The 19,596-nt window shown below is 41.1% G+C and overlaps 1 protein-coding gene across 12 annotated transcripts in view; it reads right to left on the reverse strand.

Annotated features, from left to right (window-relative positions):
* Positions 1–19,596, reverse strand: part of PTK2 (protein tyrosine kinase 2) — a 193,617-nt gene that overhangs the window by 10,330 nt on the left and 163,691 nt on the right. For 11 of the 12 annotated variants that reach the window (XM_042868922.1, XM_042868920.1, XM_042868921.1 and 8 more), the window contains 4 exons: positions 13,532–13,643; positions 10,345–10,431; positions 8,912–9,049; positions 8,144–8,275 (listed from right to left, as the gene is read on the reverse strand). In XM_042868922.1, coding sequence (XP_042724856.1) covers positions 8,144–8,275; positions 8,912–9,049; positions 10,345–10,431; positions 13,532–13,643 — 469 coding nt within the window. Of the gene's footprint in view, positions 1–8,143; positions 8,276–8,911; positions 9,050–10,344; positions 10,432–13,531; positions 13,644–14,293; positions 14,729–19,596 lie in introns of those variants that run through there. The other variant, XM_042868929.1, reaches the window with a different exon arrangement.

A 19,596-nucleotide genomic window follows, 5' to 3' on the forward strand; every position in this document is an offset into this window, starting at 1 on the left:
CTTAGGTTGGAGGGGATGTTAGGGATCACTGAGCTCCAAGCCCATGCCGTAGGCTAGTTGCCACCCACCAGGTCAGGTTAGCCAGCACCCCATCCAACCTGGCCTTCAATACCTCCAGGGATGGGGCACCCACAGCTTCTCTGGGCACAATTTCAGCCCGTTCTCTGCTTACAGATTCACGCAACCTAGGCACAAAACATCTCAAAGACAAGGCTATTGAAAGATGAACACTGCCAAGCACAAATGTCGCTGCATCCGTTGTGTTTCTGGAACAACAGCTCCCCAAGGCTCCCAGCAGACTCCCAGACTGCACGGCCATCCATTCTCAGCACACGAGTGAAAAATGCTATTTATAAATATTGTCAGTACCATTTCCCTAACACAACACTGGAAAACTTGGCATTTTCTATTTTCTGAAAGGCAACAGAAGTTGTTTTTTTAAACAACTGTTCTCCTCCCAGCAGCAAAATTTCAACCACAGGATGAGAAATGCTGTGAGTTAATTCCCGCTTCCTGCTCGGAAGGCTTCTCTGTACTTGGCTCCCTCTGGAAGGCTGCAAATGGGGCCCAATGACAGAGCTCTGCACACGCTGCGTGGATAGGGAAAGCTAATGTAGATGCCCAGATGCACAACTATCCTGACAGAAGTGACAAATAGATGAGTTTGTGTTCTGTCTGCTTTAAGTGACAGAGAGAAATTTGGGGCTTGTTTTAAAATGGAAAACTAAGACCACCCCAACTTTTTCTTGGAGAAACCAGCCATTTCTCTCACCTCCCACCAATACCAGGTGTATTGCTTTTATTCTTATGTAGGAAGAAAAAGGAAGAGCTGATATGAAATACAGGTTCATGCTGGCCTGAAGACACAAGCCGAACAAAACGAAAACTAGCACAGAAAAGCAAACTTATGTTCTTCAGGTTGAATGTTAAGAAAAATGTCTTTGCAGGAGAGTGGCAATGCATTGGCACAGGCTGGGCAGGGAGGTGTGGAGTCACCATCACTCGAGGAGTTGAAAAAACGTGGCGATGTGGCACTGAGGGCCATGGGAAGTGGGTTGGGGTGGGTTGATGATTGACTGGATGATCCTAGTGGTCTTTTTCAACCTGAATGATTGTGTGATTCAGGCAACAGATAGCACACACTTCTGTATCGGTGTAAATACAGCCTCTGACATATATCTGAATGTATACACGCATAAAACGTACGCACACAGAGAACAAGACATTTAGAGAAATGCAGACAAATATTGACTGTAACTAAGCTCACTCCACAACTATGTGCTCTCAGGGTCAGTTTTAGGGGACAAATGTATTTGTTTCTCATTGAAAGCAACTCAAGATCCCCTTCCTTCCTTCTTTCTAAGAACACTACAGAATAATTCCAATTCACGTACCCTGCTAAGTGATCCTAAAGAAACAGCAGGGTAGGCAGATCAATAACACTGACACTGATGCCTTTACAAACACTCAGATCGCTCTAGCAGTCTGTACGAAGGGCTTATTCTGTGCATTTTCATTCAGTCTTCTGCAGACTGAGCAAGGCACAGTCAGACTCACTGCCTGAAAGAACTTGCAGATTAAAAATAGACAAACCAAAGCAGACAAGGCAACATTTAACCCCTCCTTAAGCAGGAAGAACTGATGCAGACAAAAGCAAGCAATTTGCTCAATGCTTCTCTGAGAATTTGTTACAAATTCTATAGTGAAACCTACCTGGACAAATTCTCTAGTTTATTTTCTTTATTATCATGATAATTTTTTTTCTTCCTGAAGTCTCATTTGACATGGATATGTCAGACAGTTCCACAGATGTCCAGTGAATTGTGACACTCAGAATAGGTCTTAGCTGAAGTAAATAGCTATTCTTACTTAATTTCTATTACACTGATGTTCACAATTCGTCTTTATTTCACTTCAATTTCTAGCCAGGAATTGCCCAAAGTCTTCGGAATTAGCTGAAGATTAATTCACCCTAGGGGTCATGCTTGCACTTTGAGCAATTAACTCCTCCAAAAATACACCCTAAACCAGATTAGCCCAACAAAACTCTATTGGACTGCCCTTATACAAACGAAGCCATGGAGAGCACTGATGCTGTCCAGGTTATTTCCAAAAATGTGATTTGAAGATGAAGAAACCCAGTGCCCTTGGATGCAGGAGCAGTTTGTACAGCTCCACAACCCACCTGCATCCCAGCGATCTGCACATCCACGCTGCAGGAGTAAAGACAGAATCCTTAGTGCTACCACTCCCAACTTCTCCAAACGCTTCTCTCTCTGTCCATCAAAACCCAACACAAGGAAGAAGAGAAATACTCAACACGTCTGTGACCAATGACTAACAAGAGGCCCAAATGTCTAACATTAATTAGTTAACGATATTCCAATTTATTCATTTGCTAAACTATTTTACACTAAAGGAGGTATCTCAGATCAAACACTCTTTGTATTTTTAAACATCACAGAATGGCCTGGGTAGGAAGGGACCTTAAGCACCATCTGGTTACAACTTAATAACAACTCTTCCACTTCTCAGTGGATAGATTTTTAAACGAGTAATATACCTTTCACAGTCAGGACAGGAGTTATTAATTTAATGTCAGCTCCTGATGCTGGCACTACACTGCAATGTGTGGGTGAATTCTTAGTACCAAGCTTCCTCAGTTCAATGCCACATTTCAGGGAAGAACCATATTTCATTAAATTCTTGCAGAAAATCAAAGCCCTGGAAAAGTAAATGGACTCTTCTATTTTTTGTTTTTTTCCTAATAAGTACTCTGCTATCTGAAATCTTTGGAAGCATCAAGGGTGCTTTTCAGACAGGACGCATACATTCACAAACTGGAACACAATCCAGATTTCCAGTGTTCCTGGTCACTCACTAATAAAAGAACATGTATGTCTTGGCATTCTGAGGACATGCCAAACTGTAATCTCTCGATGGGAATTTCTCAGGCTAAAAATTAAAATCTTATTTTAGCAACAGTTCACATCAATTATATTTAAGCTGCAGTTCTCAGTGTCAAAACAAGACAAATACTAAACCACAGCTATGTGGGAATTTCAGAAAAAAAACAAAACCAAACACGATAAGGAAACTATGTAAGTTATTTCTTCTGAGCATCCCAGGAAAGAGCTATAAATTCCCAAGCATAACACTGCTCTATCTGCTGAGGAGTTACTCAAAGGCATGAGCACATACATCTTTGTTGTATACAATGGGAAGCAATGCCAGATACCATCAGCACAACCACAACAGAAAGGTTCGAGTTGAAAACTAAATTGAAATGGAGAAGCAGTTCATCAAGGCATCCTAAAAGAGGAAAAGCACTCTGCAAAATGTCCAGAGACAGCTACAGTGCAAAAAGCTACAGCAACAAAATCATCAACTTCACTACACTGCTGAACTGAGGAGGTCATCCTGGACATTTTCTGCCCCACAACCCCTGATATGCAAACTAACAGCCATCAATTATACAGGCTCTTGTGCACCATCACCACCTCTGCTTTCCTAGCTGTGGTTAGGGACGATTCTCCTCTTGGGTCAAATTCCATATTAAAATAAAGAAGATATACTTTCCTAGAGGCAAATAAAAATAAAAGAATCAGCTTCTGCCAGTTCCAGATATCTGTTAAAACATAAAAATCAAAGCATTCTGAAAGGGCTTTTTAGAAATTATTTTAGCTCAATGAATGCACTGATTTGCTTTTAAATTGCTTCTACATGTGAGAAATCAGGCAGATTACGATGTACATACCATGCCCTAGCAGAGTAATTCAATGTTTCAGTCCTGATTTGCTGTGTGCACGCACAGCGTATGCTTTACATTAAGCACAAGCACTACAGGATGCATGCCAGACTGTGCAGTAATAGGCCAAATATTTCAGTTCCAGTGAGCTGCGAAGGCCAGCACTGAAGAGTCCGTTTGCAATTGTAGGGCACTACATTTGGGGATGGAGGTTGCTCATTTGGCTTCTACATGCTTTGCACTGGGTGTAAAGCTTCAATCAAACTTTGTCAGTTTTACTTCTTGGAGTGGAAATACCCACTGTGATTGCAAAATGACTCAAGAGAAAGTGCAGAACGAGAGCTCTGTGTGCTTCTTGTATGAATGAGGTAATCAACCAAACACCATCGGATATAAAAGATGATGAAAATCTCGTGGATTGCAGCACCTGGAGAATTGCAGCAGCAAGATACCTTACACAAGTATCTTATTGGAGAGAGCTGTTGGAGAGGGTCCAGAGGAGGGCTACTAAGATGATCAGATGGCTGGAGCACCTCCCTTATGACGACAGGCTGGGGGAGCTGGGCTTGTTCAGCATGGAGAAAAGAAGGCTGTGGGGTGATCTCACTGCAGCCTTTCAGTATTTAGAAGGGGATTACAAGCAGGAGGGGAATCAACTGTTTACTTGGGCAGATAGTGATAGGACAAGGGGGAATGGTTTTAAGCTCAAGGAGGGAAGATTTAGGTTGGATGTCAGGGGGAAGTTCTTCACAGAGAGAATGGTGAGGTGCTGGAACAGGCTGCCCAGAGAGGCTGTGGATGCCCCATCCCTGGAGGTGTTCAAGGCCAGGTTGGATGGGGCCCTGGGCAGCCTGGTCTGGTATTAAATGGGGAGGCTGGTGTCCTGCCTGTGGCAAGGGGGTTGGAACTTGATGACCCTTCAGGTACCTTCCAACCCAGGCTATTCTACGATTCTATGAATCACTTATCAGGGGTTGTGGGGCAGAAAATGTCCAGGATGACCTCCTCAGTTCAGCAGTGCAGAGAAGTTGATGATTTTGTTGCTGTAGCTTTTTGCACTGCAGCTGTCTCTGGATATTTTGCAGAGTGCTTTTCCTCTTTTAGGATACTACTTCACCGCAGTAGTTTCACCTCTCCACCTATATATACCTCAGAGAGACAGCAACTTCTAAGGTCACCTGCATGAAGTGGGAAGTGCAGCGATGCTTTATCTTCACTTCAGCTACACCAAAAATAATTCAGAGATTTTCCACCCTGTTTCCAGGAGGCACTGATATCCAAAGCAATTTTACCAAGACAGCATGAAAGGCTGCAGCTTTAACCACTGCCCATGAAGCTACCCGACTCATGTCAGTGGCCCCTCTGTATCAGGGGATGGGAGTTAATTCCGAAATAATTCCCCCCCAAAACAAATCCTCCAACTCCCCTACTCTCTTCTCACTTCCTAGCAGATAAATTTGATTCAATTTTAAATTTAAAACCTTCTTTTCAGTTTTTACACAACGAATTTATTTTCACTCATGAGCTCCCTATGAAAAGAGATCTGTTTATTTTCCCTTTATACAGCAGAAGTTTAGAGTTGTGGATTCTATTTAGCTGCAGCTTGCAAACAACATCTCCATCTCCTTTCACATACTATTTACATGTTCTCAAAGGACTGCTTTCAGACAAACCACACAGACATCATCCTCTCTGAAGATTGTGCATTTCCATTTCAATGCCACTGCCATTTCATTCTTCATCTTGGGTGTCTCTTGTAGCAAACACAGCTTCAGTGCTGTTCATCTTTGTCCTAAATGTTATGAGTTGTAGTTATTCTTTGCAAATACAGCGATAAATTTTGAATCATGAGCAATCACTAGCAATAATTGTACCAAAAGAAATCCCAGTAAGGATTTTCCTTCTCATTACACAACATTTCACATTAACCGATTTGCAGTCACTGCTCTGTGAGTCCTCAATAATAGAAATTAGATTTAAGATAAACTGTAGGAGTCTGAAGACTGTGTGAATAGAGTTGCTTTTGAAAGCAGCCAGCTTTAAACTAAGAACATCAGGCTGTAGGGTTACATAAGTCAAAAATTTAAATCTGGCTCTTCTCTCTCTATTGTTCTCTATTCCTAAAAGGAAAAATGTTCTTCTGAAACCTAAAGCAGGGACAGGAGAGCCACACCAGCCAAACAACGTCATCAAAACCTTAAGGTTAGTCTTCCCACAGAACGCTCTCAAAGCACGAGAGACAGAACACTCCCTGGTAAAATAAGTTGTCTCTCTTCCTTCAAACTTCAAGAGGTTTTAGAGAAGACCTTATCTGGACAGAAGAAATGCCAGTTCTTTATTAGAGACCATGGGTAAGCAATGTGAACATGTACAACACATATAATGCTTCTACACTGGACTCTCATGTTTGGAAATCTCACGTATAATCTCTGGATGTTCTTCAGGAGAAGGGCAAGGCCTACAGGACTGCTTCCTCACAACGCCTCTTCTACTGTCTTGATTTCTTCAGCACAAAACCTAGAAAACCATGCTCCTTTTTCAAGAAATAGCCACGTTTAAGCCAAAGTTTCCCAGGCGATGTACCATGCTGTGGGTTCAAATACAGCCTGTGACAATCACTACAGCTTGTTCAACTTCTGACACAGTGTCACACAGTCTGTAATGCATTGAATTATAACCCCCATACCTCTATACTGAAAATGTTAGTGTGGAAAGACCAAGAATTTAAGTCTCCAGTAAATTCTAATTCCCCATTTTGGCCACTTAACTTCACATTTACTCCCCTTCAAACTTGCTCTTTTTCCCTTTCCAACTGTTTAACATTTACACTGGGTTTACAACCAAAACCAGCTCTGAAAAAGCTACAGAGTTGTAGAGTTCACGAGTGCCTTCTATTTCCTTTAAACTGGAGGTGGTCACAGTGATGGAGTCTCTCCAGCACCACACTACTACAGGGCAAAAGAAAAAGCAACAAGCAGCAATCTGGGAGATGTTAAACATCTTGATGGTCCTGGGGCTGATGCAAAGCAGAACACTGACACTGAGTGCTACAAATAATTATCACCTATTCTGCAGAAAAGGTGAAAGCTGCTGCACAACCCACTGCCACCACCTGAAGTTACCACGTCTCAAAAGGTGTTTTATTAAGGAAGCACTCTTGGGGCAATACATTAATCCCTCACAAAATTCTTGATGATCTTATACATTTTAATCCACATTTGTGAAAGCCATGCCTCAATTAGGCAAGAAGTTTTTCCTTTCCTCTCCCTTGTAACACATTTGACAAAGCAATCTGGGTACAGTGGTTTCTGTATCATCAAATGGTAAACAACAAATTTCCAAGAGTGTTGACAGAGGGAAAGAAGCCAAAAGCAAGCCTCATTGCCTTTTAATCAAAAGTGAAATACCACCTCTGTCACAGATCTTAGCTAGAACATGCAATGGGCATGGAGGCATCTGTCAGCAGCTCCCATCTGCTAGTGGAGATTTATCTTACCCTTGGTTGCTCGTCAAGTGTTCAGATGAGCATATCCAATGAACACCCTAAGAGACTTAGGTAAATCAATTGCAAAAGAATTAGGTCTCAGTAACACTGTTTACATTTAAGATCTGCTCTCCGTTCCTTCCCATTCGCATCCTGTACAATAAAGCATAGATTCTTACTTCCAAGGGACTCAAAGTACTGGCTTCAACATCCCTAAAATATGGCTTTAAAATTAGTGAGACAAGCACAACCAGCAAATATTGGTCTCCAAAATAAAAGTAAGTCACCTGAGCAATTACTCAAACTTAGCTCTCACAACTTACCACACTTGCATTGACAGAAACTTGCCTTCTGACTACATACAACAAGAAAAGCTTTCAAATCAAAATATTCCTTGAAATACACTTGAAACCAAACGTGTTGATGCATGTCACAACCCAAACCACACCACTGCCATTCACCTATCCAGCGAGGCTCATGGACTCAAAGACTCCTCAGCATGAACCTATACAGGAAAAATATCAGCTGCTTGAGTTTGGTTCTTTTCAGTGGTGCCCAGTGCCAAGACAAGAAACAGTGCAGACAAAATGGAACCCAAGAGGTTCTGCCTAAACATCAGGAACCATTCCTACATTGTGTAGAGAACTGAGCACTGGCAAAGCGAGGTTATGGAGCCTGCTCCTTGGAGATCTTCAACAGTCACCTGGACGTGGCCTTGGACACCCTGTAGGTGTCCCTACTTGAGCAGGGATTGGACCACATGGATCCAGAGGTCCCTGTCAATTTCAGCTATTCCTGCTCCTGTGGTATCTGTATCTGTAGCACAGGACACACTAACTAGCTGAACACTTAAAGAAAAATCAGAATGAATGAATGAGCGAACAAACAGAAACCACAAAACAAAGCATTACCAGGAATCGTTCCTCTTTTTCAAGCCAGCGTTGATCCTCTTCCATCTCTTGTTGCTGTCTTATTAATCTCTCCTCCATGAGATGTGTGGGTAGAACCTGCCCCATTCCTCGTACGTCCAAAGTGCCTGAATCCTACAAAACAATTTATGCAGTCTTACAGCAACTGGCAATTTGTGAACATTGAAACAATTTGAACACGTGCAAAGTGGTCACATGCTTCTGCCAATACTTTATTCAAGCACGACATAATTAAATTAAGTTGTTTCAATTGCGCCTCTAGAATAAACAGGAATGCTGAACTACCTGGAATGACAGTGCTTAACTAAACTACACAGAGCGTGAAAAACTGCATGGCTGCAAGCAGTAATGGCAGCATATATGACCAAATCAACCAGGAGTAGCTTGAGGCAAACTGAAGATGTGGACACCTATCTGCTCTCTGCTTAGAGAGCAAATGGATTTAGACAGAATCTTTGTGGAACAATAAAAATGGAATGAAAAAAAAAGGAAAATATTGGAGGAGAACAAAAAAAAAATGCTGCAAAGTTAGAAGGGGGAAATAATTCCATGTCCCTTGTGGCTATATGCAGGATCTGGTTAAAGCCCTGAATTCAGTCGTGACTCCCATCCCACTGCAGGAAGGCAATTTAAAAAACACTACTGAAACAACTTGCTTTTCCTATATTACTCTCCAGATATACCTAAGGAATTTTAAAGAAGTCTTTTTACTATACAAAGTGCAACAACAGCCGTATCAGTTCACCATACCTCCATGTTTGGCTGCCACACGGATGCTTCCTGAGGTCGATGGTTCCAGGAATCTGTTTGATCCAAGAGAGAAGCTTGCCCAGGATAGATGCTGCCTGCCATGGCTGGTATCCCATGAGAACCAGAGTAGCCAGATACCTTTAGGGATGAAGAAAAAGAATGTTACAGTAGCAGGACTTAATAATCTTCTTTTTTTTTTTTTTTTCAAGGGAGTAAATATGAGTGACTCAATTCAAGCAGTCATTGTGAGGGAAGAAAGGAAGCAACAAAAGAAGGAAGCCAAGCCAAGATGTGACACAAAACCTTTCTCTAACTCATGTGCTATCTGAGGATGCCTACCCAAACAGCAACGTTAGAAAACATGTTTCAACCTCTGTAGTCAAGAAGATCGAAGTACTCTGACAAACAAAACCAACCCTACTGATACTTTTGGAATACTTACATACACACAGCTCATATTCAAGTTAATAGGAGCTATTCAGACATCACCCTACAAGGCATAAATAATGTACCCCCCACTGTATATTACAAGCTTAAGATCTGAGTGACTGCATGTAATTACTGTGCTTAGCTGCACGGCTTGAAAAATTATCCACAGAAAAATCAAACTAGCTTTAGTAAGTCTGAAATATTCTGATTAAAAAATTAAAACCTCCCCACCCCCCTGGAAAAAAAAAATAAAAATCTCATCTAAGTCTGTTGTATATGGCTGTTGCTTTGAGTAGACCTAAAGAAGGCTATCAGCCAACGGAAAATAGAACTCTTTTAGAGAAGTATTAGGGAGTACAGTATCAACAAATCCAAGGAAAGCGCACCACCAAACCTGTTCTATAATGCAAGTGATTTTATAACACAGCAAAAATTCCAAGCCAGCCCAAGACACTCCATTTCAACAGAACAAATGCTACAATTCTATGATTCATTAAGAAATGCGTAGATATGGCACTGAGGGACGTGGTTTAGTGGGTGTGGTGGTGATGGGCTGATGGTTGGACTGGATAACCTTCGTAACCTTTTCCAATCTTAATGCTTCTATTCTCTGATAATAATCTATAAATAAGGTCTTTACCCCAGACATTCTACAATCTGATAAATGCTAACAGGAGCACCACATTCCTTCAGTAAATATGAAAAGTCTAATGTGCTTCACTTCAGTTTTAAGAACTTGAGCACTACATCAGATATGAAAATATTTACCATCTGGAGGAAACCTACATTTTCTATTTCTATATTTCTATATATATATATATATTTCTATATTTCTATTACTATTTACTATCTGGAGGAACCTCAGTTCAGGGTTTGTTCTGATGCAGAACAAAAACACAGCAGTAGTCAATGAAACTACACAGCAGCAGAAGTGAATCAATCCCACAAACTAAGTTATAAACACTACATTTGAAAAGATACATGCCGAGTTTAAAATATAATACCTGATAGTGATTTGGCTGTACCATATGCTGAGGACTCGGATAAAACCCTTCACTGGACCTTGGGCTGGGGTAACCAGGCCTGCTGGGCTGCAAATACAAAGAAATTTTAAGAGTCAAACAGGATCTAAGCCCACAAAATTATTCTCTGATGAAACAAACATTTACATTACACACAGAAGCTAAAACAAATAAAGAAATAAATCCCTGAAATAAACATTCTACATTATTTACCAGTTAGAACAAAAACAACATAAAAATAAGTTTTCCTCCATCTTCATCTGGAAACAACAGAGGCTGAATTGTTTGCTGGATATTTCAATAAGTAGCATTCACTCTGTCTATTTCTGGGGCTTATTTGATTGCTTGCATGGTGGGGCCCTTCTCTGTGCTGTTCTTAAATCCAAAGAGAACGCTCCAGAAGTCTTAAATCAGGCTTTCAAGTTGAAATAGCATTGTTTCTAAGTTCATAATTTGCATTATGTAAAGTTTTGCCATTTGTTGCTCTGTAACTGTACCCAAAAGCAAATTACTGTGCTTCAATCTGAATACAAATCTAACTTTGTTCAGCACAAATATTTACACGCATTATTCTGAGGACCAAAGTCAGTTCTGACCATTAACCCCCATATAATTCACTGCCTTAAAACGGAAGGTGCTTCTGGCCATATTCTGAACATGCTCTGTTCTGCAACCCATACAGAGTCATAAAAAATTGCTTCTATTAGGAAGGACAGCTAAAGAAAAGCTACCAGATTATTTCCCCAAGCATCATTCTTGTCACTTTCAGCAGAAACAGAATACATTGTATGTAAACAAAGCTGATGTGTAATTACAGGAATACATGAGAAAAATCAGAAGAAATTAGGAAAGCCCAACAAAAGAGAAGCTTTTTTGTCTGCACACAATGAACAGGCTGGCCATCCTTTTGCCAGAGTAAGTAAAGAAATTTCACACTGCTGAAAGAAGCAGTGATGGAAAATGATGCTCAGAACAACTTATTTTTATCTTCAAAGTAGAAGTGTCCAGTTATTTATACTTGATGTTAACCTCTATCACAGAATCATAGAATGGTTGAAAAGGACCACAACGATCATCTGGTTTCAACCCCCTGCTATGTGCAGGGTCACCAACCACCAGACCAGGCTGCCCAGAGCCACATCCAGCCTGGCCTTGAATGCCTGCAGGGATGGGGCATCCACAGCCTACTTGGGCAACCTGTCCCAGTGCTAAAGGTACATTTGCCTTTTTGATGAGGGAGAGTACTGCTGTGTATGTCAGAAGGAAGAAAAAAAACAACCAAAGAGGCAAACATCCCCAATACAAAACCCAAACCTCAACATTCTCTTTCAGTTAAAAGCCACTATCACATTACTTTGGAACTGCAGAATTTTATCATCCCTACATGGAAACTGTTGTCACTCTGTAGTGGGATCTTTTCTATCTAAGGTTTCTAACTAATTACTGGTAAAAGTAATTTCAGAGCACAAACTGTGAGAGTTGTGAGTTATCTGAGAAGGTAAGGAATTGAAGGCTATAAATGAGAGTTTAAGCACATGAAGAACTGTTACAACAAATTAATGAAAGAAAAATCAATTGTCACTATTAATAAAAATCAGATAGTAATTTAAGGTATGCTTGAGATACCCTATGTAAAAAAATTCAACTTGTAGCAGCATCATTAGTACCCATACCCATCTTACACAAAAACACTGTATAAAAAACCCAAGCAACAATTTCACTGCATACACAGTGGAAATATCTTAAAGAGTTGAAACACTAAAAAAGCATGCAGTTATAGGAGAATTAATTTCAATCGTAACTTAACTTCTTTCAAGTTTTGGTTTGGATGTTGCACCTAAAGGTCTGATGATGATCAGTTCTAATTCAGTGCTGCTCATCTACTACCTTAGTTAGAAGTATTCATTTGAATTAGCCCTAAAGCCTCAAGACTGAATACATTCTTAAACAATGCTGTAATAACTATTACTAAGTAGTTCAATGTCAATGTAATAATAAATTTGAACTGTTATTAAGTAGGATATTGCTCTGATTCATGCAGTTCATCTCCTTCTGTAGCTCAGTACATTATCTGGCTATATATGCATCAAGTCCTGGCAGTTTATCTCAGAAGCCTGATCAGTGTGATGGATTGCTCGCCATTCTTAACTCTGAAGTAAAAACAGTTACAGGGTCTGCAATTCCTGCCACAAAGCTATCAAAATGGAGAACCAAACTAGGAAATCTGTCAAGCCACAAGCCAGAGATAGGAAACCAAACAAAAATATGTTTCCTTTTGATGAATGCTAGGGGACGTGCAGCAGAGGTTGCCCCACTATTACTTCCCAAGAGAGGGGTAGATGTGGCACAGAGGGACGTGGTTCAGTGGGCATCGTGGGGATGGGCTGGTGGTTGGACTAGCTGACCTTAGTGACTTCCAGTTTTAATGATTCCAGGATTCTACACTCTGACTACAATCCCTCTGAGTACCAGAGCTTGCACAGAGGGCTACAGGAACTCATCCCAAACCGATCAGGATGCGGAAACTACTCCTCACCACAGTGGTGAGGGAACAAAATTAAATTCTCTGAAATATGGACTCCTTCGAAGAACAAAAAGCACACAAGTTATTGAGAGAAGTCAGTGCTTGGCAGCTGGTGAAGTTAGACTGCAGAGCACCTCAGTGACATCCACAGGACAGACGTGCAATGGAACAAAGATAAGAGTAGTCTAGAACACTTAAGTTCCTTGGACATAAAACTGTTACTTTTTGTTCAGAGCAAGGAAAATGAAAGAAAATACAATTAATTAATTTCAATTCTGATCTGTTATAAAAAAAGCTTTACAGGGGTCTGAAATCACACCAGCTAACATTTCACAGGAGCACTAGAAGAGAGAGAAGAAAGAAAAAGCCTGGAAACATTTTTGTGGCAACTACGGCAGTCTCCTGCAAGTTGAATAAACAAGAATCAGAAAATTGTCAGTGCAAATTATAGCAGAGATCAGCCCTAATAACAGTCTAAAGAGAGCTGGGTCATTTCAGGCAAGCATTAGCTGATGATGACGGAATTGGGCTGAACGCCGTTGTCTTAACCAACCCCTCAAACAAGGCTTGGAAAAAATAAATGGAATTAAAAGGAGCATTATCATTATTTTTAGAAACATTGATGCTTCGTGTTCTGATAGCTACCTTGGGAGGAGCTTCATCTGATCCTCCTGAGTCCCAGGATACTGTGACTTGTCGCCTGGATTCCATTCTCATCCGTTCTTCTTGCTGCAGCTTCTCCTCCTCCAGTATTGTACTAAGAAAAACATACAGTATCTCAGTAAAACTCCTGTTTGATCTCTCACAAACCCCTCCCCAGGGCTCCCACATCTCACAAACTAATCAATATTATTCGACAGAGTGAGAACTGAAAGTCAGAGCTCTCTTATGTACACTGGGTATGTTTCTGAAAGCCTGAGGGAATACATCTGTAGGATTGTCACTGTGCCTTTAACATCAGAAGCAGTATCAGGTTTTTAGAAAGCAGTGGTTGATCTTGTATAAAAATTTCTTTGCATGCTAACATTTCTTTTGATGTGCAATTACACAGAGAAATCCTCAGAGACAATAAATCAAGCACTTACTTGCATGAAAACTTATTTTTCACAAGAAAATATTCTACAGAATTGCTCTAAAGGATCAAAACAAACTGAAAATACTTATTTGCGGAAACTCAACAGAGCTTCAACGCATTGCCATTTTTTTCTCTGTTGAGCAAAGCAGTCAAAAACACTTTAAATACCATGCTTTCCCCTTATATTTCAGCCTAAGCAGGAACACACACAGCAAAGAAATTCAGCAAAACAGAAATATCTGACATCATTCACGCAGCATTTGAACACTCAGGTCAGAAGGCTGCATTTCCAACAAAGCACAAGACAGTAGTAAAACTCGTTTGCTACTTACCACAGTTCTGACTATTAAAAAGACTGTTTGAAGTTCAACGTGATCCCGCTGCCCCCACAGCAGCCTCCTCCCAGCTCTGCTATGTGGATTATTAATGTTGGATATTTGCCATTTAAAAAATACTCAGAATGAAGCTCTGGAGGAGGGAGCTGCCAATTCACTGGAGCTGCACACTACATGGACAGCATGGAGATCTGGGGAGGGCAGAATATTTACATATCCATCTCCCCAGAGTGAGGACAATCCCGTAAAGCAGCCATTGCAGCTTCTTTATCACTCCAGCCTTTTGAGAAACAAAGCTCAGCACTGAGTTTATAATCTGTGCAGCCTACTAAATAACCACCCAGAATTACTCATACAAGGGATGAGATCAACTGCAGCAATCTATTCTAATCTTGGAACTTCACTGCTTATTTCAAGAGTAAATTCCTGCTTGGTTGCAGACTAGAACTCCGCTCTTCCTTCCCCAGCCAAAAGAATCCATGCCCCTTTTTAAAAGCAGCGAAGTCATCTTGTCTCGCTGCAGCTAACCCGCGTCTCTAAGTATGCTGCAATTCCAATCCATCATTGCTGAAGTAACACAAGAATGTGGAACAAAAACAAAATCAGACAAGTTATTTGCAGAAGTCATCCTGATAGAACAGCCACAGAAAAACAGCTACAGCCCAACAGAGGCGACTAAAAGGAAAACCTTTCTACTTTACCACCTCTTTTTTTCCTTCAGAGTAAGGAACAAAATATTTCTCACTTGAACTCACAAAGAATGAGCCAAATCCCACTGCCTTAAGGTAGTTCATGCTTCAAATATTCAGCGTGCATTTTTATGTACCGTGAGAAATCACTCAAGATGTGGCTGTAGTCATAAACTGTGATTAAGATCTTTCAAAAATACCTCAGAACTCAACCAAAAAAACCCCAACAAAACAAAAACTCACCTATACATATATGTGTGTGTGTGTGTGTGTGTGTGTGTGTGTGTGTGTATATATATATATAAATATATATACATTTTTTAACAAAGCTCTTGGTACAGCAGTTGCTCTACTCCAAGCTACGGGAATGGAACAAAAGCCAGCTAAAAGCAGCTGACTACATTTAGAGATGGCTTATTGACAACTTGGGGCCACGGGTACGGTTTGTCACAGCACAGCCCTGATTTTCCACAAAAAGGAATGAAACACTGGTGCCTATTTCATAGAATGGCCTGGGTTGAAAAGGACCACAGTGATCATCTGGTTTCAACCCCCTGCTATGTGCAGGGTCACCAACCAGCAGACCAGGCTGCCCAGAGCCACATCCAGCCTGGCCTTGAATGCCTCCAGGGATGGGGCATCCACAACCTCCTTGGGCAACCTGTTCCAGTGCCTCACCACCCTCTGAATCAAAAACCTCCTCCTAATATCTGACCTAAACCTCCCCTGTCTCAGTTTTAAAACCATTCCCCCTTGTGCTATCACTATCCATTCTCTTAAACAGCCGTTCCCTCTCCTGTTTATATGCTCTCTTCCAAGTACTGGGAGGCCACAATTTGCCTTCATGTTTTACTTATGGCATGCCATCATTTAATGGAATACCATCTGCTTCCACTGTATCACTGGCAATGACAATTTTCTACCAGTGACTTGTTTTAGCATAGGCTCAGCTTTTTGCCTTCCAGCTCTCATTCACACACCATGCTACTCCTCGGCCTGTACAACCACAGGTCCTCTCCTCACACAGTGAGGGAACGTGAGGCAGATCAGTTGCAGCAGTTTGTACTTGGATGCCCTTGACTACTGCTGACAAGAAGAGAATATAAAATAGAAATGCCTCAGAGAAGCATCACTCAAAAAACAAAAAAAAAAACCACACCAAACCACAAGGAATATAAATGACTCATAGAAATGCCTTTGTTTTCACAAAGGGAAGACCAATCCATAGATGGAGTTGAAGTGTGCCAAGAGATATTTTTGACCCTTCCTCAGTACAGCTGCTTAAGTACTCCAAACAGTTTGTTAGTATTCACAGAAGGTCAGGAAAGTCACATCTAGGCATATTTTCCCAAACTACTTGTATTCTTGGCAGCAAAGAGAAGTATGAAGAGAAGAAGCCTTTCTTTTCATATGGCTTCCTGAGCAAATCTGGATCCAAGGCATCTTCTTGTCTAGGCTGAGAAATCTGATGAAAGATCTCAGCTATTAGAAGTTTGTGGAATTGATAAACTTCACCCATTTTCCAAGAATCTCTCTGCTGAAATTTGTCAGGGGGATGGAAAAGGAAATATTTACCAGGAGATCACTGTAGAAGTATCTGAAATACTGAAATGCAGCATTAATTTCCAAAGGCAAAGCAACGTCAGTGTTTTCTCATATGGTGGTGTGGGAACCTACAGTAAATGCTGACCCTTGGAACCAGCAGCTTCTTTCTTCCTCTCTGCGGTCTCTGGCCTTCAGAAATACAAGGCTGTATGTACATGAGCACATTTTCCCACACAGCCCTAATTTAAAAACACTTTCATATGGATTTTATTGCTTATGGTCGCTGTCAAATACCAAAAGGCTCATGAAGAATTTTGAAACCTCCATCATATGTATCAAATATGTGCTAAAATTATTTTTTGCCAGATGTCACAAAATAGCAGAACCCAAACTGCTCCCATTCTTATCAGTTTTGTTTCTTGTCATTATAAGCAACATTTCAGGAACTACAGCAAATGCCTTCACAAGGCTCAAGTCCAGCAAGTTAACCATCTCACTGCAGTCACAGAAACAAGCTTTCAGGGGATGACTAAAGTCATTATTTTACTTTGCTTTTATTTTTTATACTTTTTTTAGGATTATATCTGTATTTAATACATAACCTGCAGCCCACGAATGCTTCTGGGGTCATCACCTCTGCTAATACCTGTGCTTCTTCATCAGTGACCAACAGAGGCCTAATTGATGATCCTAACACAGCACTGATAAAACTGCTTTTGCAATAATTAGCGATAGGTACTAGATATAAAATTTATTCAATGATGCAGTGAAAATGTCATGGCATCATTGAATATGGCATTCCATGGCATGAATGGAAAAGCTCAAAATCAAAATTTAGCTTAAACAATGTATATAAAAAGCAGTTTTAACAGAATTACCAGCCTGAGACAGACAGGGCACCATGACTCACAAGCACAAGCCTGGGAGCTGACCTCTAAGAAAGCTCTTCAATACACTGGTGTAACTGTAGCCATACAAAACTGTAGCATACTGAACACAGCAAAGAATGAACTACATTTAATAATAAATTTAATGTTCCCAGAGATGTACAAGGAAAGGGCGGATGTGGTACTGAAGGATGGAGTTAGTGGGCACGGTGGTGATGGGCTGATGGCTGGACTAGATGATCTTAGTGCTCTTTTCCAACCTTGATGATTCTACGGTTCTACATGTGGAGGAGATGGCATATATAGCCATAGCAAGCATATGGTTATAGCAGAATTAAGCTTATGTAAGTAATTCTGAATGGCAAGGCTGTACAAGTAATATTGCATTATTTGGGTTCATTAAATGTAAATTAAATTTAGGTCTATCATATTATTTACCACATAGTGCAAAATTAATATCTTCTACACATAATCATCAAGGAAACACATATTTCCTGATCGAAACGCTCTGGACTTTCACTCTGGCCCACTAAAGGACAGCATAGCAAGGCAGCATCTCTGCTTTCTGACTTCATCTCACCTTTCTGTTTGTTTTTCCCCAAATTGAAAATGGGAAATGTAGGAAGTGAGGAGGAACTGAAGCTGGAAATGCTTTAGTTTCTGTTTCTGTGCTTGCTCTGAAGACTAATTCATCCTTAGTCACTCTGGACAGACCCAAAACCACAAAATGCCAGGCTCTGTTACTACCCCAATAACATCACATAAATTCTACAGTAATCAGCATCCCACGTGGCACAAGCAACTGCAAATAAAGTTTGTGCAAAGCAGATGTTACTATGAAACACATCAAACAAACTGAGAACACACAAAACATTTATGCTCCCATCAGTACTACTTCAGATGCAGAAGTTTTCGGCCCCCCGCCCCCCCCCCCCCAGAGCCATGGCCTTTGTTATTAAAAAGAGAAGAATGCTGCAGTGTTGCACCGCTGGCTTCAGGCAAACAATCAGTCTGCTCTCAGCTTGAAAAAGCTACCCTGGAAAACATCCAGAATGAGCAGCAGCAACACCACACAGAAAAAGCCACCAGGGAAATGGCTTGTTTTTGCAAGTTCATGGGAATTTGAGATTTGAAACACAATCTTTCCTAGTTGCCTGACATTGCCTCATAAAAGGGAACTGGCAACCTTTCTGATGAGAGGCTGAATCTGAGCAGCACAAAGAATTCCTAAGGACAATTGGGCTGCCTAACTTCTAGGAGGTAAATGTCAACATTTTGGAGCAGAAGAAAATTTTCTGCTTTGGTGAGAAGAGAGCAAAAACTGGATTTCAGCATTGCTGTTGCTCCAGGAGAAAACCTCTTCTCTAACCTTAACTTCAAACAGCTTCTCAGCTTGGACCTGAGGAAAAAATTCTTCTGAGAAAAAGTGGCCAAGCACTGGAACAGGCTGCCCAGGGAGGTGGTGGAGTCACCATCCCTGGAGATGTTCAATAAAAGGGTAGATGGGGCACTGAGAGGCATGGTTGGTGGGCATGGTGGGGATGGGTTGACCGTCGGACTAGATGATCTCAGTGGCCTTTTCCAACCGTAATGACTCTATGGTTCTCAACATCCTAACATGACAGAAAGAGAAAAAAAGAATCCCCGTGTGGTGCATTTTTCATCTAGACTTGGAGAATGAAGTAAGTTGGAGGGGACTCCCAGAGGTGGCTGGTCCCATCTTCTTCTAAAGTTGGGCTTGATACACAGTGAGGTCAGGTTCCTCAGAGCCTTCCTCAGTCAAGGTCTGTAAGCCCCTCAGCATGGAAATTTCACCGTCTCTGGATGACCTGCCTCAGTGTGTAACCACACACCCTGGGAAACGTCTTTCTCGATAAATGATCACATCTTGCCTTTCTGGAAATTGTGACTGTTGTTTCTCACCCTTTGGCTGTGTATTTGTGAGGAAAGCCAGGTTCCTGGGTTCTTGTCCATCCTGTATATCTGGTGATACCCTTCCACTCATTTTTTTTTCCTCCTCTTCCCCTTGTGACTCATGACTCTATGAGTAGTCTAAATTTTCAGCAGCAACCAAAAACGTTCCTCTTCCCTTCCTGGAAGAGGAATTCCCTTCCCTGTCTTACACACTATCTTCCTATCCACATTTTTTAGGACTTCCTTCTCCTCCGTGCCAGCCAAC

Source organism: Lagopus leucura, unplaced genomic scaffold (genome assembly GCF_019238085.1).
Source record: "Lagopus leucura isolate 7727_CA_CO unplaced genomic scaffold, USGS_WTPT01 Super-Scaffold_100002, whole genome shotgun sequence".
Taxonomy (NCBI): Eukaryota; Metazoa; Chordata; class Aves; order Galliformes; family Phasianidae; genus Lagopus; species Lagopus leucura.